Raw genomic sequence first — 27,847 nt, forward strand, 5'->3', positions numbered from 1 at the left:
GGAGTTTTTTTTTGTTTTTTCTGTCCTCCCTGGCCATCAGATCTTACTTTTATTCTATGTTTATTAGTGTTCCCTTATTTTAATTCTTATTTATTTTGTCTTTTTTTTCTCTTTCTTCATCATGTAAAGCACTTTGAGCTGCATTATTTGTATGAAAATGTGCTATATAAATAAATGTTGTTGCATTTGGCTATTATTACTATTTCTTGTACTTTCATGTCTGATCAATTCTGGATAAAAGAGTAAAAAAAAAAGATTCTTCCAAGAAAGACACAAGGGAGACCTAAAACTGCTAAAAGTAAAACTCATACATATGTTTATTTCAGAGAATTCAGAGTAAGAATTGTAAATACACAAAAACAAGTAACCTAGTAGTACAGCAGCACCTTGATATCATGCAAATCTCATTATTTTGGACATTTTAGGTGATAAGGAACTGCAAGGATCTGAACCTGCTCTAGTCAAAATGATTCCTATTTTAAACTGTAATCAAAAGAAATTAAAGTTATAAACTCTATATTTAAGTGTACAATTGTTTTTCTTTTCAGTACAACGCTGTCATACTCAAGGTGTTCCTCAAAATTATTAAACAATGTCAAACAATATAAGTTCAAATCAATTAGCACGTTTATTTACATACTTTATCTGTACATACTGTTTTCTTTTTAATTATGCATATGTTACAGTACATTCAATTAAGCTGATTACTTTTTACTATACATTATACACAATTTCAGTAATACAAACCTGGACATGGTCTGTGCTCGGCGTTAGGTGCACAGTTCTGCTTGTTCATCTCCTGAATGCCAGATCCAGGCAAAGGCATTACAACAAATGTGATGTTTGAATTAAGCAACTTTAGTCTATTTTCCCATCGGTTCAGAAGGTGCTTTGAAGAAGACAGTGGCAGCCACAGCCAGTGGGGCAAACATCTTGAGTACAAAACCATTCCATCATGTGGCTGGTGTGTCCACCATGGCCACAGCTAAGACAGAAATTTGAAGACCCACGGACAGCAACATGGCAGATAGCACACTGGAAAGTGAGGTGCTTACAGGCAGCACACTGAGTCCCTCGAACTTCACTGCGACAATGACAGCAGTACACACCAAATTCTGTAAAAATAAATAGTACATTGGAAAAAAATATCAACAAATCTATACTTATTATATATTATGAACATTCCATTTAAAGAATAAATCCTCTGAATGACCAATGCAGTAGGATATTTTGTTTATATTTTTAGTGTATAGGATGAGGCTTCTGAACCATAAACAAACCTGCACAGTCCACACTCCCACCATAGGCAGTGTCTTCGTTTGTTCATCTATGCAGCTTAGCCCAGCATAATGACGCAAGGCAGGATGTGGCTCTATTTTGTTGCCCTTTTTGGGGAATGAGGTCACATTGACTGTTTTACAGACAGCAGGTACATCTCCCATCTGAGTCGTAATATGTCTGCCACAAGCCTTATAAGTACTGCATTTCATATCTTTGAGAATTTCTGTAAAAACTTACGACCCAATTTGGTTTTCTTAATCTTCAGCACATTTAATGCACCTAAAGTACATCTAAACACTTTGCTTTAATGACTGTAAACATAAAACTTATCCTTATGTCTGCCAAAGGCATTTCATTTATTTAATCATTTTGTAAATAAAATTATTACTTAGTTAATTTTCTATTTCTTGAAGATTTACATTTTTTTCTTGGGCATCTCTGAAATTTAATTTCCTTGTACTTTTTTCCTGTTTTTCTTATCTTATCATTGCAATTCTTAATTCTGCCTTTTCTCTTAGCCTCAACGATATTCTTTTAAGTTTCTTGAGCGTAAATGCCACGCAAACCGATTCACAATGTGTCTTATGGCAAAGTAACTCCTCTGCAGCTCCCAAAGTCAAAATGCTATGGCAGACAAAATAACACTACTTGAAATTAACCAAATAAAAAGATATAATAATATTTGAAATAGATAACATATATTCTAAAAGTGGAAAAATCATTATACTATAGAATTGCTCCAATATATCAAACAATCTTTCATACAATTCAATGTCACTTACCAATTCCTTTGTGAGGTTCTGGAGGACACGCTATGAATTTAAGGACTTCGGCTCTCTTTTCCCTTAACCCCCAGCGATATAATATCTCTCCATAACACTTCTTAAACTCATCATACTGCAGAGTATTTGATGGATCCAGCAAACTACAAAATGAATGCAGGAGTTATATTTTAAGAAATAAAGTACTATGAGGCATTATAATAAACTAATAATGTCTACCTGAAAAAACTACTTATCTTCACATTTTTGTCCTTTTTACTTTATCAGAAGTAAATAATCCTAATGATGTCTAAATAAAGCATAATTAAACACAATTGAGAAAACAAAATTAACTACAATTTCACACATTTCTTGGCACAGATATTATAAAAAGCAAAATATATGAAACCACTGGGTTACAACCTGTTTTTAGGTTTTGAGCAAATAACAAAAGAAAGAAGAAAAAAAAAAATGACCCTCTCTCCAATTGGTTCTGTTGTGGCAGAAACACGTTGCTCAAAGAAGGCACTAGGAGACGTCAGGATGTATGGGCAGAATGGTAGTCTTTTATTACAAAAAGTACAGAACCATCTCAATTCAGTGAAATGAACGCCCAGCAAATGTGGCCATCTTACATTTAGTGCAGTCCTTTTCAAGAGCTTACCTCACTTAGCTCATTTGTCATCCTTATCTGACTCTGACTTTCTGTTGCTTTGGTCCTGCCTCTAACAGGTTCCACCAATATTTCCCAGCCTAGTGAGTTTAGCACTCTATTCCACCCATCATGCTCACCTGACAGGGCCTCTCCCCACCTTAAACCCATCCAGTTCCTGCCCCCATTATCTCTAGTCCTCCGCTCACGTTCACCATCTGGAGAGAATTTGATTGGTGGCTTCCAGCTTGCCAAGAAAAATAAAAAATATAGAGGCATAAGCCTTTTTTTGATTTAACCTTGGCTTTACTAACGTGCACTATGATTTGTATATTTTCATATATGCTCATGATTCTCTTTGAATGTATGCAAATCATCAACTTTAAGACTATACTTCAATAAACATGTGAACATACAGTGGTGTGAAAAACTATTTGCCCCTTCCTGATTTCTTATTCTTTTGCATGTTTGTCACACAAAATGTTTCTGATCATCAAACACATTTAACCATTAGTCAAATATAACACAAGTAAACACAAAATGCAGGTTTTAAATGATGGTTTTTATTATTTTGGGAAAAAAAAAACAAACCTACATGGCCCTGTGTGAAAAAGTAATTGCCCCCTGAACCTAATAACTGGTTGGGCCACCCTTAGCAGCAATAACTGCAATCAAACGTTTGATAACTTGCAATGAGTCTTTACAGCTCTGGAGGAATTTTGGCCCACTCATCTTTGCAGAATTGTTGTAATTCAGCTTTATTTGAGGGTTTTCTAGCATGAACCGCCTTTTTAAGGTCATGCCATAGCATCTCAATTGGATTGAGGTCAGGACTTTGACTAGGCCACTCCAAAGTCTTCATTTTGTTTTTCTTCAGCCATTCAGAGGTGGATTTGCTGGTGTGTTTTGGGTCATTGTCCTGTTGCAACACCCAAGATCGCTTCAGCTTGAGTTGACGAACAGATGGCCGGACATTCTCCTTCAGGATTTTTTGGTAGACAGTAGAATTCATGGTTCCATCTATCACAGCAAGCCTTCCAGGTCCTGAAGCAGCAAAACAACCCCAGACCGTCACACTACCACCACCATATTTTACTGTTGGTATGATGTTCTTTTTCTGAAATTCTGTGTTCCTTTTCGCCAGATGTAGCGGGACATTTGCCTTCAAAAAGTTCAACTTTTGTCTCATCAGTCCACAAGGTATTTTCCCAAAAGTCTTGGCAATCATTGAGATGTTTCTTAGCAAAATTGAGACGAGCCCTAATGTTCTTTTTGCTTAACAGTGGTTTTGCGTCTTGAAATCTGCCATGCAGGCCGTTTTGCCCAGTCTCTTTCTTATGGTGGAGTCGTGAACACTGACCTTAATTGAGGCAAGTGAGGCCTGCAGTTCTTTAGACGTTGTCCTGGGGTCTTTTGTGACCTCTCGGATGAGTCGTCTCTGCGCTCTTGGGGTAATTTTGGTCGGCCGGCCACTCCTAGGAAGGTTCACCACTGTTCCATGTTTTTGCCATTTGTGGATAATGGCTCTTACTGTGGTTCGCTGGAGTCCCAAAGCTTTAGAAATGGCTTTATAACCTTTACCAGACTGATAGATCTCAGTTACTTCTGCTCTCATTTGTTCCTGAATTTCTTTGGATCTTGGAATGATGTCTAACTTTTGAGGTGCTTTTGGTCTACTTCTCTGTGTCAGGCAGCTCCTATTTAAGTGATTTCTTGATTGAAACAGGTGTGGCAGTAATCAGGCCTGGGGTGGCTACGGAAATTGAACTCAGGTGTGATACACCACAGTTAGGTTTTTTTTAACAAGGGGGCAATTACATTTTCACACAGGGCCATGTAGGTTTGGATTTTTTTTCTCCCTAAATAATAAAAACCATCATTTAAAAACTGCATTTTGTGTTTACTTGTGTTATATTTGACTAATGGTTAAATGTGTTTGATGATCAGAAACATTTTGTGTGACAAACATGCAAAAGAATAAGAAATCAGGAAGGGGGCAAATAGTTTTTCACACCACTGTAAATCAAGCCTGCTCTCTTTCTCTTCCCCCCTTAAATTTTTGCCTCCCCAAGTGAGGCTAAAACCCACTTCACGCAGTCCCAGTCCTCTGACATACCCAGAGACAGAGCACGTCCAAAGCACAACAAGCCCCCATGCAGTGGCGTTTAGGGTTAAAAGATAGAGATATCTGTTACCAATATAGTCTTTAAAAGAGAAAAAAAAAAGAGAAAAAAAGGAAAAAAAAAAAAATTTTGCACTTAAAATATATATATAGTCTTCAGCAATTTTAGTGCATTAAGATGATATCCCCAGATAATAAACCCGGGTGATGGTGTTAAAGATGTGTCCAAAATAAGCATAACAAGTCTTAATGCAGTAATAGCAATAACAGTAAACCAAGGGTATGATATTGAACAGTCTCGTTTAGGGTACACATGAAATAATTAGAAAAGAAAAAGAGGAAAAAAAAAAAAAAAAACCAAAAAAGGAGGAAAAAGTAATTAAGCACAATACAACATAAACATATAGCGCCCTAGTAATACTAAGTAATAATAAGAATATATGAGAATATATGCTGATAAAAAACCTGTATTTTAAAACGAATAGATCAGACAGTAGATTATTAATCCTAGCTTTATCATTTACCGCCATGACTCACTATTATGTATCAGAATATTAGGGATCAGCTTTCTTAATTCATTTTCTGCTCCTTCCTTGCTAGCGAAGACATAGAAATGACCTAAAGGATTTTTAGGAACACCTGTTCAATTTCTCATTAATGCAATTATCTAATCAACCAATCACATGGCAGTTGCTTCAATGCATTTAGGGATGTGGTCCTGGTCAAGACAATCTCCTGAACTCCAAACTGAATATCAGAATGGGAAAGAAAGGTGATTTAAGCAATTTTGAGCGTGGCATGGTTGTTGGTGCCAGGCGGGCCGGTCTGAGTATTTCACAATCTGCTCAGTTACTGGGATTTTCACGCACAACCATTTCTAGGGTTTACAAAGAATGTTGTGAAAAGGGAAAAACATCCAGTATGCGGCAGTCCTGTGGGTGAAAATGCCTTGTTGATGCTAGAGGTCAGAGGAGAATGGGCGACTGATTCAAGCTGATAGAAGAGAAACTTTGACTGAAATAACCACTCGTTACAACCGAGGTATGCAGCAAAGCATTTGTGAAGCCACAACACGCACAACTTTGAGGTGGATGGGCTACAACAGCAGAAGACCCCACCGGGTACCACTCATCTCCACTACAAATAGGAAAAAGAGGCTACAATTTGCACAAGCTCACCAAAATTGGACAGTTGAAGACTGGAAAAATGTTGCCTGGTCTGATGAGTCTCGATTTATGTTGAGACATTCAAATGGTAGAGTCAGAATTTGGCGTAAACAGAATGAGAACATGGATCCATCATGCCTTGTTACCACTGTGCAGGCTGGTGGTGGTGGTGTAATGGTGTGGGGGATGTTTTCTTGGCACACTTTAGGCCCCTTAGTGCCAATTGGGCATCGTTTAAATGCCACAGGCTACCTGAGCATTGTTTCTGACCATGTCCATCCCTTCATGACCACCATGTACCCATCCTCTGATGGCTACTTCCAGCAGGATAATGCACCATGTCACAAAGCTCGAATCATTTCAAATTGGTTTCTTGAACATGACAATGAGTTCACTGTACTAAAATGGCCCCCACAGTCACCAGATCTCAACCCAATAGAGCATCTTTGGGATGTGGTGGAACGGGAGCTTCGTGCCCTGGATGTGCATCCCACAAATCTCCATCAACTGCAAGATGCTATCCTATCAATATGGGTCAACATTTCTAAAGAATGCTTTCAGCACCTTGTTGAATCAATGCCACGTAGAATTAAGGCAGTTCTGAAGGCGAAAGGGGGTCAAACACCGTATTAGTATGGTGTTCCTAATAATCCTTTAGGTGAGTGTATATACATTAAATGCTTGGTGACACAGTGGTCAGTGCTTTCCAGCTCCTGGGAACTGAATCAGAGTCCTCTAACATATATAGAGAATGCTGTTTTTGTACATTAAACTCCTTTGAAGTGCAGGCCAGCGTAACTGACGGCTCTTCATTTTTCTGAGTACGTGGGAGCTTGACCTGGGATGGACTAGGACCATGTTTCTGTCTTGCACCTGATTCATCTGCTCAACAGAGCATGCTGCTATAACCCTGTACTGGAATATGTAGCTTCAGAAAATTAATTATTACATTTTTCAGTCTGTAATTAGAGTTGGCTGCCATTCATAGAGAGAGGAATGGTTTAATATAGCCTTTTAATTTGGAGATATTTATTTTAATGTTGCACAGTATTCCTTTTGGAATGCAAAGTGTTGTCATGGTTGTCATTCTGTTATTAACTAATGACAACAAAACTGATCCAAATTTTAATACAAATGGCAAAAGCGATGAGCATAGGGAGGATGAGAAGTTTAATCTTGGGAGGCTGCAGCATTAACTAAGGAAAAGATTACAAAGGACATCTCAGCCAAAGGTAAACCTCACTGACACAGAAGGAGCAGAGGATCTGAATAACTTGTTTATAATAAGCATTGACTCTTATGCTTATGTGGGTCATTTTAGGCCCACTGTTCATTTCTTTTTCTTTTTCATTTTTTCTTTATTTTTTTTAACTGATTACTACAAGCAAGTCTACTTTTTCCTTGGAGGACAATGTGGAACTTGAATTTCAATATTGGAATGCACATTCAACTTGCAATTCGTTCTCTGACTTTTAATATTGTTATTTCAGTGATAATCTGAAACCAATACATTACTGTAAATTTAAAAAAAGAAGCAATATAGGACTGGAAAATAAATAAATGTCATTTGGAGTTGAAGTTGAGTACTGGATTAGGAAATTTGTGGGAACAGTAGTACAGTAATCCCTCACTACTTCACGGTTCACTTTTTCGCAGATTCACGACTTCGCGGGTTTTTAAATATAGTAGTAGTATTTCCTAGTCTAAGAACAACAAAACAATTTCGGTGACTAAGTGTGTTGTAACACGGGCTGTGATTGGTACATGGGAGGGAGACGACAAATCACAGCTTCCCGCTTTCTAATCGGGCCGTGATTGGTGCTTTGACTGATGCCCAGATCCCACAGCATCTCCCCTTGTCTCTCTGTCATGGCCATTTCGCTTCAAGCTTTCTTGCCGAGCGGTTTACTTTACACTGTACTGTGTGTGATTTTTTTGTGGTTTCTTTGTGTTGAACTTTGCTTCAATTTTCACCCCCTGCAATGGCTCCCAAACGTGCTACTTCTTCTAAGGCTGGTGCTAAGCATAAACGCCAACGAAGAATGATGACGATCGCTGAGAAGGTGAAACTTCTGGATATGTTGGAGGAAGGGAGAACGTTCGCGGCTGTGGCTGCAGACTGGCTTAGGATCTGCAAGGGCGGTCACAGGAATGGGACGACGATATGGTTCGATCGGTCCAATTTTGCAACAAGGTCGACGACGTCATGACCGCCTACAAGCTGCTCTTCAACCGGAAAAAGAAGCAGCGGCAGTAACTGCCGATCACAATGATTTTGCAGCCTCGCAAAAAAGAGCCAGTTCCTACTACTACTACGGATACACCTTCGGAAACCGTGGAAGAGGTGCCCCAGGAAATGGCACTGCCGTCTGAAGAGATGTAAAATACAGTCATCGGCTGCGCAGTAAAAGTCATCATCACCTTCATCGTCATCATTTTTACTGCAAAGCATATTCATCACTATCATCACATCATATATAGGTACGTGTACTTCGCTATACAGTAACTGTAAACTTATCTACCGATTTCATATTGCTTAACAGTTGTCCCTGTTTTTAATAGAGTAAAGGGTGGGTTGTAAACAGTACAGGGAGGGTTTAAAGACGTCCAAATACATGTTAAATAATTAAATAAATATGGTGTTCCTACTTCACGGAAATTCAGTTATTTTGGCAGGCCTTGGAACCTATCTCCCATGATATCCCATGATATGATCATGATATCCCATGATCTCATTTCCGGCGCCGCATCCGAGTGGCAGCCTTTCCAGCAGCTCCGTATATGACTTTATCTTTTTACCTTTTTATCTCTATTTTTCTCTATTTCACTGATCACTTCTACCACTTTCTTTTATGTGGAATTGCTCCCTGGACACTTTTTACACATTTTTACTATTTTACTATTTGACATGGATTTTTACACTCGAGAATCAGCCTATTCAAGTAGTCAGCTTAAAGCACTGAGAAGAAATGCTTATGCCGGTGTGGTTCCTTATTTACCTGACGAGGTAAGAAGACGATATCGGGGCAGCGACCGGCATAAAGATAAAAAATAAGATTAAATCGAGACAACTTGAGAGAAAATGGCGTTATAAACCGTCGGTGCCTTCTGTGATCCTGGGAAATGTAAACTCACTACCAAATAAGATCGGCCGAACTGGCTGTGCTGGTGAAAAATGTCAGAACCTACAGAGAATGCAGCTTGCTGTGTTTTAGTGAAATGTGGCTAACGTCTATCATCCCAGATGCTAGCGTGGAGCTACCGGGTTTAGCACAGTTAGAGCGGACAGAGCGCAAGTACCTGTGGAAAGAAGAAAGGAGGAGGACTGCTCTCTATGTCAATACAAAGTGGTGCAACTCAGGACATGTAAGCGTTAAAATCTCCACTTGCTGCAGGGACATGAACTGTTGGCGTAAGTCTGCCCTATTACTTGCCCAGAGAGTTTGGACGTGATTGCTGTTATTGTTTACATCCCCTCAAACAAAGCTGGAGATGGTGAGTGACATCATTCATTCCGCAGTTGCTAAGTTACAAACGCAGCACCCTGAGGCACTTGTGCTAATCGCTGGAGACTTTAACCATGTAATGCTGGATAAAACATTACCTGCCTTCTCCCAGTATGTGGACTGTAACACTCTCGGGGAAACAGGACTATTGACCTACTATATGCAAAGCGTTAAAGGCGCATACAGCACCACCCACTGCCTGCGCTGTATGTAGGAAGTGGTCCCCTGAGGCAGAGCAGGCTCTGAGCGACTGCTTTGGAACTACAGACTGGGATATATTGCTTGGGTCACATAGTGAGAACATTGAAGAGGCTGTTGAATGCACAACTGATTAAATCAACTTCTGTATGGACATTGTAGTTCCAGTAAGAACAATGCGCTGCTATGCTAACAACAAGCCATGGATTACAAGTGACATCAAGGGCCTTTTGAACCAGAAGAAAAGGGCTTTTAAAGGTGGTGATAAGCATGAGCTGAAGTGCGTGCAGAAGGAACTCGAGTCCAGCTCAGGGCGAAAGAGCAGTACAGGAGAAAGCTGGAGCAGAAGTTGCAGAACAACAGTATGAAGGAAGTATGGGATGGGATGAAGATTATCACTGGCTGCAGCTTTCGGCGGGGTGCGCCATCGAGGCAGAGCGTGGAGAGAGCAAACCAAATGAACAACTTCTTTAATAGGTTTGATCACAGTAACCCACTCTCACCTCGGAGTACTGCATCCTCCAACCATCCTTCTGCTGATACCAGCATAGGTGAGACATCCCCACCCACAATTACAGCAGCCCAGGTGAGCAGAGAGCTGAACAGACTTTGTGCTAGCTAAGCAGCGGGTCCAGATGGTGTATCGCCTCAATTGCTGAAGGCCTGTGCGCGTTGGAACTGGGGAGTCCTCTACAGCGCATCTTCAACCTGAGCCTGGAACAGGGGAGAGTCCCGAGGCTTTGGAAAACATCTTGTATCACTCCTGTCCCAAAGGTATCACGTCCTAGTGAGCTGAATGACTTCCGGCCTGTTGCTCTGCGTCACATCTGATGAAGACCATGGAGCGGCTGCTGCTTCACCACCTGAGGCCACAGGTCCGTCCGCCCTCGACCCTCTGCAGTTGCATACCAGGAGAAGGTGGGAGGCGGAGGATGCCATCATCTACAGTATATGCTACACGATCCTTCTCCCACTTGGACAGAGGCAGTGGTGCTGTAAGAATTATGTTTCTGGACTTCTCTAGCGCCTTCAACACCATCCAACCTCTGCTCCTTAGAGATAAGCTGACTGAGATGGGAGTAGATTCACACCTTGTGGCATGGATTGTGGACTATCTTACAGACAGACCTCAATATGTGCGTCTTGGGAACTGCAGGTCTGACATTGTGTGCAGCAATACAGGGGCACCGCGAGGGGACTGTACTTTCTCGGTCCTGTTCAATCTATATACATCAGACTTCCAATATGACTCGGAGACCTGCCGTGCAAAGGTTAGCTGATGACACTGCTATTGTGGGCTGCATCAGGAGTGGGCAGGAGGAGGTATAGGAAACTAATCAAAGGACTTTGTTAAATGAGTGCGACTCAAACCACTTACACCTTAACACCAGCAAGACCAAGGAGCTGGTGGTGGATTTTAGGAGGCCCAGGCCCCTCATGGACCCTGTGATCATCAGAGGTGACTGTGTGCAGATGGTGCAGACCTATAAATATCTGGGAGTGCAGCTGGATGACAAATTGGACTGGACTGCCAATACTGATGCTCTATGTAAGAAAGCTCAGAGCAGACTATACTTTCTGAGAAGGTTGGCATCCTTCAACATCTGCAGTAAGAGGCAGCAGATGTTCTACCAGACGGTTGTGGCGAGTGCCCTCTTCTACGCGGTGGTGTGCTGGAGTGGCAGCATAAAGATGAAAGACGCCTCACGCCTGGACAAACTTGTTAAGAAGGCAGGCTCCATTGTAGGATTAAAGTTGGACAGTTTAACATCTGTGGCAGAGCGACGGGCACTAAGCAAACTCCTGTCAATCATGAAGAATCCACTGCATCCACTTAACAGGATCATGTCCAGTTAGAGGAGTAGCTTCAGTGACAGACTTTTGTCACTGTCCTGTTCCACTGACAGACTGAGGAGATCGTTCCTCCCCCACACTATGCGACTCTTCAATTCCACCCGGGAGTAAATGCGAACATTAATTTTATTTGAATTCTTTTCATTTTTATTACTATTTAATTTAATATTGTTTCTTTGTATCAGTATACTGCTGCTGGATTATGTGAATTTCCCCTTGGGATTAATAAAGTATCTATCTATCTATCTATCTATCTATGTATCTATCTAAGCGAGGATTACTGTATATTAATAAGGAGCTCATCAATAAATCATGCTGGTGCTTGCCTTTCTTCACTAATCCTTTTTTGTGAATGTGTAATTTCTGGAGTTTATTATTTGGAACCTATTACATTTTATAGATATGCTGAATTTATTTCTGCTAATACTTACTGGACCAAGAAATTTTGGCTATTTTGAAAGTATATGTAAAAGCATAAATAAAAAAAGAGTTCTGAAATGACACATTAAAGAATTATGTTAATTACTATTCCAGTTCAAAAGCTAGCCCTTCCCCATTATTTATAAAACACTAGTTCAGACTTTGACACTAACTTAAACAGGCAAGGGGTAGAATTAAAGATCTTGACCACTCCACATAATCACTTTTCATTTGCCTATTTGCACTACCTCCACTATATTCAAGGACAGTTTTACTTTTAAGTAATAAGGCTACTCAAAAAGCCCTAGTACTGACAACCATATGAATGTACTTGGTATGTTATTAATATATATCTTCCAGTGTTATATTTAACATTACTGTAGTTTTTGGGAGACATGCACAGAAAATTGTGCTGTGTATAGATAAAACAGAGGTCGACAGCTTCAGCTTTCAAGTTCTCAAACCAAATTAAGCTTTAAAAAGAAAAAATAGTATATCTACCGTTTATTTTATCATTTGTTCTTTCTCTCGTTCTCTGGGATCTGTATATGTCTGGTTTCCACAACGAAAGTCATCTGGAGATGATTCCACCAAGGGGAAATATGATCAGGATCCTGCCAACTGGAACACATAAATAGAAAACAGAAAAATAATCTTACTTCATAATGCAAGTCACAGAGATAAGTATTTAAATGTGTTTTAAACTTAAAGCCAAAATAAATTCTCTCTGTGCCTTCAAACTGTAATTCATATTTTGTTTAAAAGAAAACATCCCATAATTGTTACGAAAATGAATTTAAATATTCACAGTTAGCTGACTGTGCAAACTGCTTTACCAATATGCAGTAAATATGTATTTTTATTAGGGTTGGTAATCTATTAAAAAATTAATTAATCATATAAATGTATGTAATCAATCATGATTAATTGCATCTAACTTTGAAACATGTAATTATAAAATGAATACATAATCATGAAGTAAATACACACTGAAATACAAAATTAATGTTGAATCAACACAAAGGAAATTAAAAAATGATTAAACCTGAATTATTAAAAAATACTACTTGAGCAAGTACAAACTGAATTTCAATGGCTTCCTAAAGTTCGAAAGAAGGCAAAAGAAAATGAGGCCAATTTATTAATTCATATGAGACACAGATGTGTCAAAGTAAAAATTAAATGATTGAAATGAGTGTTTACTTTGAATGCACTGCTAAAGACTGATTTAATTTAAAGAAAACACATCTCTGAAATGGGCATACATTAAAACTTGCGCTAAACCTCCGTAAATACTATCCTCAATTTTTCATCACCATCAACGATTTGATAATTACAATCTACACAAGTGTTTTTCAGCTGGTGTGCCGTGGAAATAACAATGTAGTGCCCCTGGAGCCAGACCCGAAAGAAATACACTCCTTAGGTGTTCAAGACCTGTCCGAGGAGGACGGGACTACCTGGAGAAGCCGACATAAGAACAGGTCTATGATCGCCACTTTGTAGACACAGCACTTTTTTTTTTATTTTATTAATTTTATTACAATCCATACAAAGCAATCAAGATTTTACAAAAAGAAAAATTGAGTTAAGAACAGATCGATCCCCACCCCTGAGAGAGAGAGCAAGCCAAATAACGTTAAATTTAAGGCTTATAAACATACCTAATTTGAAAAAAAATCTCTGTGCTTTATGAACTTATTTTAAAATATTACTGATTAGATCCTGCCATGTTTTGAAAAAGGTCTGTACAGATCCTCTAACTGAGTATTTGATTTTTTCCAATTTCAAATAATATAACACATCGGTTTCCCACTGACTTAAAAGAGGAGAGTTTGGATTCTTCCAGTTTATCAGAATAAGTCTGCGTGCCAACAGTGTAGTGAATCTGAGCAGCAATTCAGGAGATGCCTCAAGCTGTATTGATGATTTTATTACCTGTGAAAGGAAGGGCACCAGGACTAAATTGGTTTATAGCTTGGGAAAGGAAAAGCTTTTAAAACATCAAAAACTTTATTGCTTGGGAAAACAGAGATATTCAAATAGATTAGAGTCTGAGTGAATGTATCCATCATATTGTAATAATCACGTGTTGCAAAACCCCCATGAAAATTTTATAATAAACATGCTTCAGTCTGAGATCAACATCCTAAAAAGGAAAAAGGTGATGACAGAAGAGCGATGTGCCAGCAACGTGCAGCCATATTCATCTGATCATCGGCAAAGCATCTCATGAACAACTTTGATTGCTCGATCAATGCAATGCCAGGGACATTTGTCTTTGACATCTTTAACTTTCGTAAGCCTCTGTAAAGACTATATGTATCCAGACTTTGCTATCCACATTTTCTTTTATGCTTTTTCTCTACTGGTATTATTGCTCTTTAATAAATGCCACGTTGCTTTTTAACTTTCTATACTTCGGTCTCTCATATCTAGAGTGATTGAGGTAATAACGCGTAATTGTTTATTAAGAGCACATGGAACAGTTTGGAAATGTCACATGATCGAAACTGCAAGGTTTATGGAGCTGTGGACGAAGAGCCCTGTCCAGTAATGAAAAGTGAGTTAAAGTAAGACATTCACTGGCTGATATATGGCCTATTGCCAGGGAAGTTGAGTCATTGTATGTTTGAATATACTCTTGGAGCCCAAAGGTAATATTTAGGTCTGAGATATATCTAAGACATTGCACGCTGTTTGTGCCTATGATAAGTACTAGGGAAAGCGGACTGTGCATGTGTCTTTCATAGGGTACTGTTGTGGTTAGGGTCTGTGTGTGTGATAATCTTAAGGTGCAACAGAAGACCAACACGGTAATAAACCTGTACAGTTAACCCTGAAGAAAACAGGTGAAGGGTAAGTAAAGGAAATATCACGCGATAATACAGTATGCTGAAAACCAGACTCACAGAGTCATTCCCTGCTCCCCTGCACAGTTTAATTGTGTTTAGGGGTAGTTTGTATTGTGTGCTAAAATACTCATTACGGTCTGCTTTCAGATTTTCTGGAAGCAGAGGTAATTGATTTTGTACATTCAGCATGGAGTTTTACATTTGGGTTTGGGATGCTGTTGTTTTCCTTTTTATTATTACTATTTTGCTAAATCCAGGTCACTCAATGGAATGCCTCCAAAAAACTTCCAGTGAAACTCGTGAGGCATTTGCTGTATTTTAAATCAAAAAAATAATGATATTAGAAACAATATAGTATATCTCCCCAACACTACGGATCCTCCAATGCCCCAGGACTCCATTTTAAACAAATTAAATTCTTTTACCAGGATAGATTTACCTGATTTATATAAAATAATTTCTCAACTGAGACCCTCGACCTGCGTCCTCAACCCAATACTAACAAATTTTTTCAAAGAAGTATCGGGCATACAAATTGATGGTATTCTTGGCATAGTAAACTCGTCATTAGATACGGACTGTCCTAAGACTGCTGTAGTTAAACCCCTGCTCAAGAAAAATAATCTTGACTCCCATGCTTTTGAAAATTTTAGACCCATTTCTAACCTGCCTTTCTTAAGTAAAATCCTACAGAAGGCAGTCATTATGTAGCTAAAATGACCACTACAATAAACATGCTATTCTTGATAAGTTCCAGTCGGGTTTTAGAACAAATCACAGTACAGAAACTGCACTTGTGAAAGTAGTAAATGACTTGTGAGTAAATGCAGACAGAGGTTGTTCATCTGTTCTCATCCTCTTAGATCTGAGTGCCACATTTGGTACCATTGATCACAATATACTTAGAAATCGCCATAGTCAATGGGTGGGCCTCTACGGCAGTGTTTTAAATTGGTTTGAGTCCAACCTGGCAGGTAGAAAATCCTTTGTAAGTTGTGGTAATTATACTTCAAAGACCCATGATATTCTATATTGTGTTCCACAAGGGTCTATCCTGGGTCCGCTGCTCTTTTCGATTTGCATGCTTCCGTTAGGTCAGATTATCTCAAGGCATAATGTAAGCTACCACAGCTATGCTGACAACACACAACTGTATTTATCAATAGCGCCTGACGACCCTGACTCTCTTGATTCACTAACACAATGTCTCACTTGTGTTACCGAATGGATGAGTAGTAATTTTCTCAAACTAAATAAAGAGAAACCGAAATTGTAGTAATTGGCAATAATAGATATAATGAGGTTATTAGAAATAAACCTGATGCATTAGGATTAAAAGTCAAGACAGAGGTAAAGAATTTAGGGGTAACTATTGACTCTGACCAGAATTTTAAATCACATATTAATTAGATTACTAGGACACTTAAGAAATAGAGCAAAAGTTAGACCTCTTATAATACTGAAAGATGCTGAGAAATTAATTCATGCGTTTGTTTTCAGTCGATTAGATTACTGTAACGCACTCCTCTCAGGACTACCCAAAAGACATAAATTGCAAGACTCTTAACTAGGAAAAGAAAATCCGAGCACATCTCTCCTGTTCTGATGTCACTACATTGGTTACCTGTGTCATTTAGAATTGACTTTAAAATAATGCTTATGGTTTACAAAGCCTTAAATAATCTCGCTCCATCTTATATTTGAATGTCTTACACCTTACACTCCAGATCGTAACCTTAGATCTTCAAATGAGTGTCTGCTTAGAATTCCAAGAGTTAAACTCTGGAATAGCCTGCCAATAGTAATTCGCCAGACTAATACAGTGGAACACTTTAGAATACTGCTAAAAACTCATTACTTTAACGTGGTTTTCTCATAGCTTCATCTTAGTTTAATCCTGATGCTCTGTATATTCAATTAATTATTATTATTCATGGTATTCATATTCAAAATCCATACTATCCCCTACACTCTCTTCTGTTCTTTTCCAGTTTCCTGGGGTGTGACCTGCGCCACCACCACCTGATCACAGCACTGTGATATCCCTACCTTGATGGATTAAAGGCCAGAAGTCCACATGACTGTCATCATCAAGTTCTTCCATGAGAACCCTGAATACCATGAAGACTAATTTGTTAGGTAGAATGCCTAGAGGGGGCTGGGTGGTCTCGTGGCCTGGATCCCCTGCAGATTTTTTTTTCTCCAGCCGTCTGGAGTTTTTTTTTGTTTTTTCTGTCCTCCCTGGCCATCAGATCTTACTTTTATTCTATGTTTATTAGTGTTCCCTTATTTTAATTCTTATTTATTTTGTCTTTTTTTTCTCTTTCTTCATCATGTAAAGCACTTTGAGCTGCATTATTTGTATGAAAATGTGCTATATAAATAAATGTTGTTGCATTTGGCTATTATTACTATTTCTTGTACTTTCATGTCTGATCAATTCTGGATAAAAGAGAAAAAAAAGATTCTTCCCAAGAAAGACACAAGGGAGACCTAAAACTGCTAAAAGTAAAACTCATACATATGTTTATTTCAGAGAATTCAGAGTAAGAATTGTAAATACACAAAAACAAGTAACCTAGTAGTACAGCAGCACCTTGATATCATGCAAATCTCATTATTTTGGACATTTTAGGTGATAAGGAACTGCAAGGATCTGAACCTGCTCTAGTCAAAATGATTCCTATTTTAAACTGTAATCAAAAGAAATTAAAGTTATAAACTCTATATTTAAGTGTACAATTGTTTTTCTTTTCAGTACAAGCGCTGTCATACTCAAGGTGTTCCTCAAAATTATTAAACAATGTCAAACAATATAAGTTCAAATCAATTATACGTTTATTTACATACTTTATCTGTACATACTGTTTTCTTTTTAATTATGCATATGTTACAGTACATTCAATTAAGCTGATTACTTTTTACTATACATTATACACAATTTCAGTAATACAAACCTGGACATGGTCTGTGCTCGGCGTTAGGTGCACAGTTCTGCTTGTTCATCTCCTGAATGCCAGATCCAGGCAAAGGCATTACAACAAATGTGATGTTTGAATTAAGCAACTTTAGTCTATTTTCCCATCGGTTCAGAAGGTGCTTTGAAGAAGACAGTGGCAGCCACAGCCAGTGGGGCAAACATCTTGAGTACAAAACCATTCCATCATGTGGCTGGTGTGTCCACCATGGCCACAGCTAAGACAGAAATTTGAAGACCCACGGACAGCAACATGGCAGATAGCACACTGGAAAGTGAGGTGCTTACAGGCAGCACACTGAGTCCCTCGAACTTCACTGCGACAATGACAGCAGTACACACCAAATTCTGTAAAAATAAATAGTACATTGGAAAAAAATATCAACAAATCTATACTTATTATATATTATGAACATTCCATTTAAAGAATAAATCCTCTGAATGACCAATGCAGTAGGATATTTTGTTTATATTTTTAGTGTATAGGATGAGGCTTCTGAACCATAAACAAACCTGCACAGTCCACACTCCCACCATAGGCAGTGTCTTCGTTTGTTCATCTATGCAGCTTAGCCCAGCATAATGGCGCAAGGCAGGATGTGGCTCTATTTTGTTGCCCTTTTTGGGGAATGAGGTCACATTGACTGTTTTACAGACAGCAGGTACATCTCCCATCTGAGTCGTAATATGTCTGCCACAAGCCTTATAAGTACTGCATTTCATATCTTTGAGAATTTCTGTAAAAACTTACGACCCAATTTGGTTTTCTTAATCTTCAGCACATTTAATGCACCTAAAGTACATCTAAACACTTTGCTTTAATGACTGTAAACATAAAACTTATCCTTATGTCTGCCAAAGGCATTTCATTTATTTAATCATTTTGTAAATAAAATTATTACTTAGTTAATTTTCTATTTCTTGAAGATTTACATTTTTTTCTTGGGCATCTCTGAAATTTAATTTCCTTGTACTTTTTTCCTGTTTTTCTTATCTTATCATTGCAATTCTTAATTCTGCCTTTTCTCTTAGCCTCAACGATATTCTTTTAAGTTTCTTGGCGTAAATGCCCATAAACCGATTCACAATGTGTCTTATGGCAAAGTAACTCCTCTGCAGCTCCCAAAGTCAAAATGCTATGGCAGACAAAATAACACTACTTGAAATTAACCAAATAAAAAGATATAATAATATTTGAAATAGATAACATATATTCTAAAAGTGGAAAAATCATTATACTATAGAATTGCTCCAATATATCAAACAATCTTTCATACAATTCAATGTCACTTACCAATTCCTTTGTGAGGTTCTGGAGGACACGCTATGAATTTAAGGACTTGGCTCTCTTTTCCTTAACCTTAGCGATATAATATCTCTCCATAACACTTCTTAAACTCATCATACTGCAGAGTATTTGATGGATCCAGCAAACTACAAAATGAATGCAGGAGTTATATTTTAAGAAATAAAGTACTATGAGGCATTATAATAAACTAATAATGTCTACCTGAAAAAACTACTTATCTTCACATTTTTGTCCTTTTTTACTTTATCAGAAGTAAATAATCCTAATGATGTCTAAATAAAGCATAATTAAACACAATTGAGAAAACAAAATTAACTACAATTTCACACATTTCTTGGCACAGATATTATAAAAAGCAAAATATATGAAACCACTGGGTTACAACCTGTTTTTAGGTTTTGAGCAAATAACAAAAGAAAGAAGAAAAAAAAAAATGACCCTCTCTCCAATTGGTTCTGTTGTGGCAGAAACACGTTGCTCAAAGAAGGCACTAGGAGACGTCAGGATGTATGGGCAGAATGGTAGTCTTTTATTACAAAAAGTACAGAACCATCTCAATTCAGTGAAATGAGCCAGCAAATGTGGCCATCTTACATTTAGTGCAGTCCTTTTCAAGAGCTTACCTCACTTAGCTCATTTGTCATCCTTATCTGACTCTGACTTTCTGTTGCTTTGGTCCTGCCTCTAACAGGTTCCACCAATATTTCCCAGCCTAGTGAGTTTAGCACTCTATTCCACCCATCATGCTCACCTGACAGGGCCTCTCCCCACCTTAAACCCATCCAGTTCCTGCCCCATTATCTCTAGTCCTCCGCTCACGTTCACCATCTGGAGAGAATTTGATTGGTGGCTTCCAGCTTGCCAAGAAAAATAAAAAATATAGAGGCATAAGCCTTTTTTTGATTTAACCTTGGCTTTACTAACGTGCACTATGATTTGTATATTTTCATATATGCTCATGATTCTCTTTGAATGTATGCAAATCATCAACTTTAAGACTATACTTCAATAAACATGTGAACATACAGTGGTGTGAAAAACTATTTGCCCCCTTCCTGATTTCTTATTCTTTTGCATGTTTGTCACACAAAATGTTTCTGATCATCAAACACATTTAACCATTAGTCAAATATAACACAAGTAAACACAAAATGCAGGTTTTAAATGATGGTTTTTATTATTTTGGGAAAAAAACAAACCTACATGGCCCTGTGTGAAAAGTAATTGCCCCCTGAACCTAATAACTGGTTGGGCCACCCTTAGCAGCAATAACTGCAATCAAACGTTTGCGATAACTTGCAATGAGTCTTTACAGCTCTGGAGGAATTTTGGCCCACTCATCTTTGCAGAATTGTTGTAATTCAGCTTTATTTGAGGGTTTTCTAGCATGAACGCCTTTTTAAGGTCATGCCATAGCATCTCAATTGGATTGAGGTCAGGACTTTGACTAGGCCACTCCAAAGTCTTCATTTTGTTTTCTTCAGCCATTCAGAGGTGGATTTGCTGGTGTGTTTTGGGTCATTGTCCTGTTGCAACACCCAAGATCGCTTCAGCTTGAGTTGGCGAACAGATGGCGGACATTCTCCTTCAGGATTTTTTGGTAGACAGTAGAATTCATGGTTCCATCTATCACAGCAAGCCTTCCAGGTCCAGAAGCAGCAAAACAACCCCGAACCGTCACACTACCACCACCATATTTTACTGTTGGTATGATGTTCTTTTCTGAAATTCTGTGTTCCTTTTCGCCAGATGTAGCGGGACATTTGCCTTCAAAAAGTTCAACTTTTGTCTCATCAGTCCACAAGGTATTTTCCCAAAAGTCTTGGCAATCATTGAGATGTTTCTTAGCAAAATTGAGGCGAGCCTAATGTTCTTTTGCTTAACAGTGGTTTGCGTCTTGAAATCTGCCATGCAGGCCGTTTTGCCCAGTCTCTTTCTTATGGTGGAGTCGTGAACACTGACCTTAATTGAGGCAAGTGAGGGCCTGCAGTTCTTTAGACGTTGTCCTGGGGTCTTTTGTGACCTCGGATGAGTCGTCTCTGCGCTCTTGGGGTAATTTTGGTGACGGCCACTCCTAGGAAGGTTCACCACTGTTCCATGTTTTTGCCATTTGTGGATAATGGCTCTTACTGTGGTTAGCTGGAGTCCCAAAGCTTTAGAAATGGCTTTATAACCTTTACCAGACTGATAGATCTCAGTTACTTCTGCTCTCATTTGTTCCTGAATTTCTTTGGATCTTGGAATGATGTCTAACTTTTGAGGTGCTTTTGGTCTACTTCTCTGTGTCAGGCAGCTCCTATTTAAGTGATTTCTTGATTGAAACAGGTGTGGCAGTAATCAGGCCTGGGGGTGGCTACGGAAATTGAACTCAGGTGTGATACACCACAGTTAGGTTATTTTTAACAAGGGGGCAATTACATTTTCACACAGGGCCATGTAGGTTTGGATTTTTTTTCTCCCTAAATAATAAAAACCATCATTTAAAAACTGCATTTTGTGTTTACTTGTGTTATATTTGACTAATGGTTAAATGTGTTTGATGATCAGAAACATTTTGTGTGACAAACATGCAAAAGAATAAGAAATCAGGAAGGGGGCAAATAGTTTTTCACACCACTGTAAATCAAGCCTGCTCTCTTTCTCTTCCCCCCTTAAATTTTTGCCTCCCCAAGTGAGGCTAAAACCCACTTCACGCAGTCCCAGTCCTCTGACATACCCAGAGACAGAGCACGTCCAAAGCACAACAAGCCCCATGCAGTGGCTTTAGGATTAAAGATAGAGATATCTGTTACCAATATAGTCTTTAAAAGAGAAAAAAAAAGAAAAAAGGAAAAAAAAAAAGAATTTTGCACTTAAAATATATATATAGTCTTCAGCAATTTTAGTGCATTAAGATGATATCCCCAGATAATAAACCCGGGTGATGGTGTTAAAGATGTGTCCAAAATAAGCATAACAAGTCTTAATGCAGTAATAGCAATAACAGTAAACCAAGGGTATGATATTGAACAGTCTCGTTTAGGGTACACATGAAATAATTAGAAAGAAAAGAGGAAAAAAAAAAAAAAAAACCAAAAAAGGAGGAAAAAGTAATTAAGCACAATACAACATAAACATATAAGCCTAGTAATACTAAGTAATAATAAGAATATATGAGAATATATGCTGATAAAAAACCTGTATTTTAAAACGAATAGATCAGACAGTAGATTATTAATCCTAGCTTTATCATTTACCATGACTCACTATTATGTATCAGAATATTAGGGATCAGCTTTCTTAATTCATTTTCTGCTCCTTCCTTGCTAGCGAAGACATAGAAATGACCTAAAGGATTTTTAGGAACACCTGTTCAATTTCTCATTAATGCAATTATCTAATCAACCAATCACATGGCAGTTGCTTCAATGCATTTAGGGATGTGGTCCTGGTCAAGACAATCTCCTGAACTCCAAACTGAATATCAGAATGGGAAAGAAAGGTGATTTAAGCAATTTTGGCGTGGCATGGTTGTTGGTGCCAGGCGGGCCGGTCTGAGTATTTCACAATCTGCTCAGTTACTGGGATTTTCACGCACAACCATTTCTAGGGTTTACAAAGAATGTTGTGAAAAGGGAAAAACATCCAGTATCGCGGCAGTCCTGTGGGTGAAAATGCCTTGTTGATGCTAGAGGTCAGAGGAGAATGGGCCGACTGATTCAAGCTGATAGAAGAGAAACTTTGACTGAAATAACCACTCGTTACAACCGAGGTATGCAGCAAAGCATTTGTGAAGCCACAACACGCACAACTTTGAGGTGGATGGGCTACAACAGCAGAAGACCCCACGGGTACCACTCATCTCCACTACAAATAGGAAAAGAGGCTACAATTTGCACAAGCTCACCAAAATTGGACAGTTGAAGACTGGAAAAATGTTGCCTGGTCTGATGAGTCTCGATTTATGTTGAGACATTCAAATGGTAGAGTCAGAATTTGGCGTAAACAGAATGAGAACATGGATCCATCATGCCTTGTTACCACTGTGCAGGCTGGTGGTGGTGGTGTAATGGTGTGGGGGATGTTTTCTTGGCACACTTTAGGCCCCTTAGTGCCAATTGGGCATCGTTTAAATGCCACAGGCTACCTGAGCATTGTTTCTGACCATGTCCATCCCTTCATGACCACCATGTACCCATCCTCTGATGGCTACTTCCAGCAGGATAATGCACCATGTCACAAAGCTCGAATCATTTCAAATTGGTTTCTTGAACATGACAATGAGTTCACTGTACTAAAATGGCCCCACAGTCACCAGATCTCAACCCAATAGAGCATCTTTGGGATGTGGTGGAACAGGAGCTTCGTGCCCTGGATGTGCATCCCACAAATCTCCATCAACTGCAAGATGCTATCCTATCAATATGGGTCAACATTTCTAAAGAATGCTTTCAGCACCTTGTTGAATCAATGCCACGTAGAATTAAGGCAGTTCTGAAGGCGAAAGGGGGTCAAACACCGTATTAGTATGGTGTTCCTAATAATCCTTTAGGTGAGTGTATATACATTAAATGCTTGGTGACACAGTGGTCAGTGCTTTCAGCTCCTGGGAACTGAATCAGAGTCCTCTAACATATATAGAGAATGCTGTTTTGTACATTAAACTCCTTTGAAGTGCAGGCCAGCGTAACTGGCGCTCTTCATTTTTCTGAGTGCGTGGGAGCTTGACCTGGGATGGACTAGGACCATGTTTCTGTCTTGCACCTGATTCATCTGCTCAACAGAGCATGCTGCTATAACCCTGTACTGGAATATGTAGCTTCAGAAAATTAATTATTACATTTTTCAGTCTGTAATTAGAGTTGGCTGCCATTCATAGAGAGAGGAATGGTTTAATATAGCCTTTTAATTTGGAGATATTTATTTTAATGTTGCACAGTATTCCTTTTGGAATGCAAAGTGTTGTCATGGTTGTCATTCTGTTATTAACTAATGACAACAAAACTGATCCAAATTTTAATACAAATGGCAAAAGCGATGAGCATAGGGAGGATGAGAAGTTTAATCTTGGGAGGCTGCAGCATTAACTAAGGAAAAGATTACAAAGGACATCTCAGCCAAAGGTAAACCTCACTGACACAGAAGGAGCAGAGGATCTGAATAACTTGTTTATAATAAGCATTGACTCTTATGCTTATGTGGGTCATTTTAGGCCCACTGTTCATTTCTTTTTCTTTTTCATTTTTTCTTTATTTTTTTTAACTGATTACTACAAGCAAGTCTACTTTTTCCTTGGAGGACAATGTGGAACTTGAATTTCAATATTGGAATGCACATTCAACTTGCAATTCGTTCTCTGACTTTTAATATTGTTATTTCAGTGATAATCTGAAACCAATACATTACTGTAAATTTAAAAAAAGAAGCAATATAGGACTGGAAAATAAATAAATGTCATTTGGAGTTGAAGTTGAGTACTGGATTAGGAAATTTGTGGGAACAGTAGTACAGTAATCCCTCACTACTTCACGGTTCACTTTTTCGCAGATTCACGACTTCGTTTTAAATATAGTAGTAGTATTTCCTAGTCTAAGAACAACAAAACAATTTCGGTGACTAAGTGTGTTGTAACACGGGCTGTGATTGGTACATGGGAGGGAGACGACAAATCACAGCTTCCCGCTTTCTAATCGGGCCCGTGATTGGTGCTTTGACTGATGCCCAGATCCCACAGCATCTCCCCTTGTCTCTCTGTCATGGCCATTTCGCTTCAAGCTTTCTTGCCGAGCGGTTTACTTTACACTGTACTGTGTGTGATTTTTTTGTGGTTTCTTTGTGTTGAACTTTGCTTCAATTTTCACCCCCTGCAATGGCTCCCAAACGTGCTACTTCTTCTAAGGCTGGTGCTAAGCATAAGCATGCGAAGAATGATGTGATCGCTGAGAAGGTGAAACTTCTGGATATGTTGGAGGAAGGGAGAACGTTCGCGGCTGTGGCTGCAGACTGGCTTAGGATCTGCAAGGGCGGTCACAGGAATGGGACGACGATATGGTTCGATCGGTCCAATTTTGCAACAAAGATGCGGCGTCATGACCGCCTACAAGCTGCTCTTCAACCGGAAAAAGAAGCAGCGGCAGTAACTGCCGATCACAATGATTTTGCAGCCTCGCAAAAAAGAGCCAGTTCCTACTACTACTACGGATACACCTTCGGAAACCGTGGAAGAGGTGCCCCAGGAAATGGCACTGCCGTCTGAAGAGATGTAAAATACAGTCATCGGCTGCGCAGTAAAAGTCATCATCACCTTCATCGTCATCATTTTTACTGCAAAGCATATTCATCACTATCATCACATCATATATAGATGCGTGTACTTAGCTATACAGTAACTGTAAACTTATCTACCGATTTCATATTGCTTAACAGTTGTCCCTGTTTTTAATAGAGTAAAGGGTGGGTTGTAAACAGTACAGGGAGGGTTTAAAGACGTCCAAATACATGTTAAATAATTAAATAAATATGGTGTTCCTACTTCACGGAAATTCAGTTATTTTGGCAGGCCTTGGAACCTATCTCCCATGATATCCCATGATATGATCATGATATCCCATGATCTCATTTCGGCCGCATCCGAGTGGCAGCCTTTCCAGCAGCTCCGTATATGACTTTATCTTTTTACCTTTTTATCTCTATTTTTCTCTATTTCACTGATCACTTCTACCACTTTCTTTTATGTGGAATTGCTCCCTGGACACTTTTTACACATTTTTACTATTTTACTATTTGACATGGATTTTTACACTCGAGAATGCCTATTCAAGTAGTCAGCTTAAAGCACTGAGAAGAAATGCTTATGCGGTGTGGTTCCTTATTTACCTGGCGAGGTAAGAAGGCGATATCGGGGCAGCGAGCGGCATAAAGATAAAAATAAGATTAAATCGAGACAACTTGAGAGAAAATGGCGTTATAAACCGCCGGTGCCTTCTGTGATCCTGGGAAATGTAAACTCACTACCAAATAAGATCAACGAACTGGCTGTGCTGGTGAAAATGTCAGAACCTACAGAGAATGCAGCTTGCTGTGTTTTAGTGAAATGTGGCTAACGTCTATCATCCCAGATGCTAACGTGGAGCTACCCGGGTTTAGCACAGTTAGAGCGGACAGAGACGCAAGTACCTGTGGAAAGAAGAAAGGAGGAGGACTCGCTCTCTATGTCAATACAAAGTGGTGCAACTCAGGACATGTAAACGTTAAAATCTCCACTTGCTGCAGGGACATGAACTGTTGGCCGTAAGTCTGCGCCCCTATTACTTGCCCAGAGAGTTTGGACACGTGATTGCTGTTATTGTTTACATCCCCCCTCAAGCAAACGCGGAGATGGTGAGTGACATCATTCATTCCGCAGTTGCTAAGTTACAAACGCAGCACCCTGAGGCACTTGTGCTAATCGCTGGAGACTTTAACCATGTAATGCTGGATAAAACATTACCTGCCTTCTCCCAGTATGTGGACTGTAACACTCGGGGAAACAGGACTATTGACCTACTATATGCAAACGTTAAAGACGCATACAGCACCACCCCACTGCCTGCGCTGTATGTAGGAAGTGGTCCCCTGAGGCAGAGCAGGCTCTGAGCGACTGCTTTGGAACTACAGACTGGGATATATTGCTTGGGTCACATAGTGAGAACATTGAAGAGGCTGTTGAATGCACAACTGATTAAATCAACTTCTGTATGGACATTGTAGTTCCAGTAAGAACAGTACGCTGCTATGCTAACAACAAGCCATGGATTACAAGTGACATCAAGGGCCTTTTGAACCAGAAGAAAAGGGCTTTTAAAGGTGGTGATAAGCATGAGCTGAAGTGCGTGCAGAAGGAACTCAAGTCCAGCTCAGGCGAAAGAGCAGTACAGGAGAAAGCTGGAGCAGAAGTTGCAGAACAACAGTATGAAGGAAGTATGGGATGGGATGAAGATTATCACTGGCTGCAGCTCGAGCGGGGTGCCGCCATCGAGGCAGACGTGGAGAGAGCAAACCAAATGAACAACTTCTTTAATAGGTTTGATCACAGTAACCCACTCTCACCTCGGTACTGCATCCTCCAACCATCCTTCTGCTGATACCAGCATAGGTGAGACATCCCCACCCACAATTACAGCAGCCCAGGTGAGCAGAGAGCTGAACAGACTTTGTGCTAGCTAAGCAGCGGGTCCAGATGGTGTATCGCCTCAATTGCTGAAGGCCTGTGCGTTGGAACTGGGGAGTCCTCTACAGCGCATCTTCAACCTGAGCCTGGAACAGGGGAGAGTCCCGAGGCTTTGGAAAACATCTTGTATCACTCCTGTCCCAAAGGTATCACGTCCTAGTGAGCTGAATGACTTCCGGCCTGTTGCTCTGGCGTCACATCTGATGAAGACCATGGGCGGCTGCTGCTTCACCACCTGAGGCCACAGGTCCGTCACGCCCTCGACCCTCTGCAGTTCGCATACCAGGAGAAGGTGGGAGCGGAGGATGCCATCATCTACAGTATATGCTACACCGATCCTTCTCCCACTTGGACAGAGGCAGTGGTGCTGTAAGAATTATGTTTTTGGACTTCTCTAGCGCCTTCAACACCATCCAACCTCTGCTCCTTAGAGATAAGCTGACTGAGATGGGAGTAGATTCACACCTTGTGGCATGGATTGTGGACTATCTTACAGACAGACCTCAATATGTGCGTCTTGGGAACTGCAGGTCTGACATTGTGTGCAGCAATACAGGG

General features: G+C 39.5%; 2 protein-coding genes across 2 annotated transcripts in view; both read right to left on the reverse strand.

The window, feature by feature from the left end:
• Nucleotides 1–290: 290 nt before the first annotated feature.
• LOC120535649 (GATOR complex protein WDR59-like) lies at nt 291–10,215 on the reverse strand. Its single transcript, XM_039763603.1, has 3 exons — nt 10,190–10,215; nt 2,064–2,206; nt 291–1,115 (listed from the first exon to the last, which is right to left on the reverse strand). The coding sequence occupies exons 1-3, from the start codon at nt 10,213–10,215 to the stop codon at nt 880–882; spliced, it is 405 nt and encodes a 134-aa protein (XP_039619537.1). The 3' UTR covers nt 291–879.
• An 8,932-nt stretch (nt 10,216–19,147) lies between these two features.
• Nucleotides 19,148–27,847, reverse strand: part of wdr59 (WD repeat domain 59) — a 300,882-nt gene continuing 292,182 nt past the window's right edge. The window contains exon 25 of the mRNA XM_039763605.1: nt 19,148–19,226. Within this exon, the coding sequence (XP_039619539.1) occupies nt 19,154–19,226 (73 nt within the window). The 3' untranslated portion in view covers nt 19,148–19,153. The remainder of the gene's footprint in view (nt 19,227–27,847) is intronic.

This window comes from Polypterus senegalus, chromosome 9 (assembly GCF_016835505.1).
Source record: "Polypterus senegalus isolate Bchr_013 chromosome 9, ASM1683550v1, whole genome shotgun sequence".
NCBI classification, from domain to species: Eukaryota; Metazoa; Chordata; class Cladistia; order Polypteriformes; family Polypteridae; genus Polypterus; species Polypterus senegalus.

Coding starts and splice junctions, on each gene's coding strand:
- LOC120535649 (XM_039763603.1), bottom strand. CDS start 10,215: ATGGTTGGAGGATGCAGTACTCCGAG. Junction 2,207..10,189: donor GGAGGATGCAGTACTCCGAG/GTGAGAGTGGGT, acceptor TTCATTTTGTAG/TTTGCTGGATCCATCAAATA. Junction 1,116..2,063: donor AGAACCTCACAAAGGAATTG/GTAAGTGACATT, acceptor TTATTTTTACAG/AATTTGGTGTGTACTGCTGT.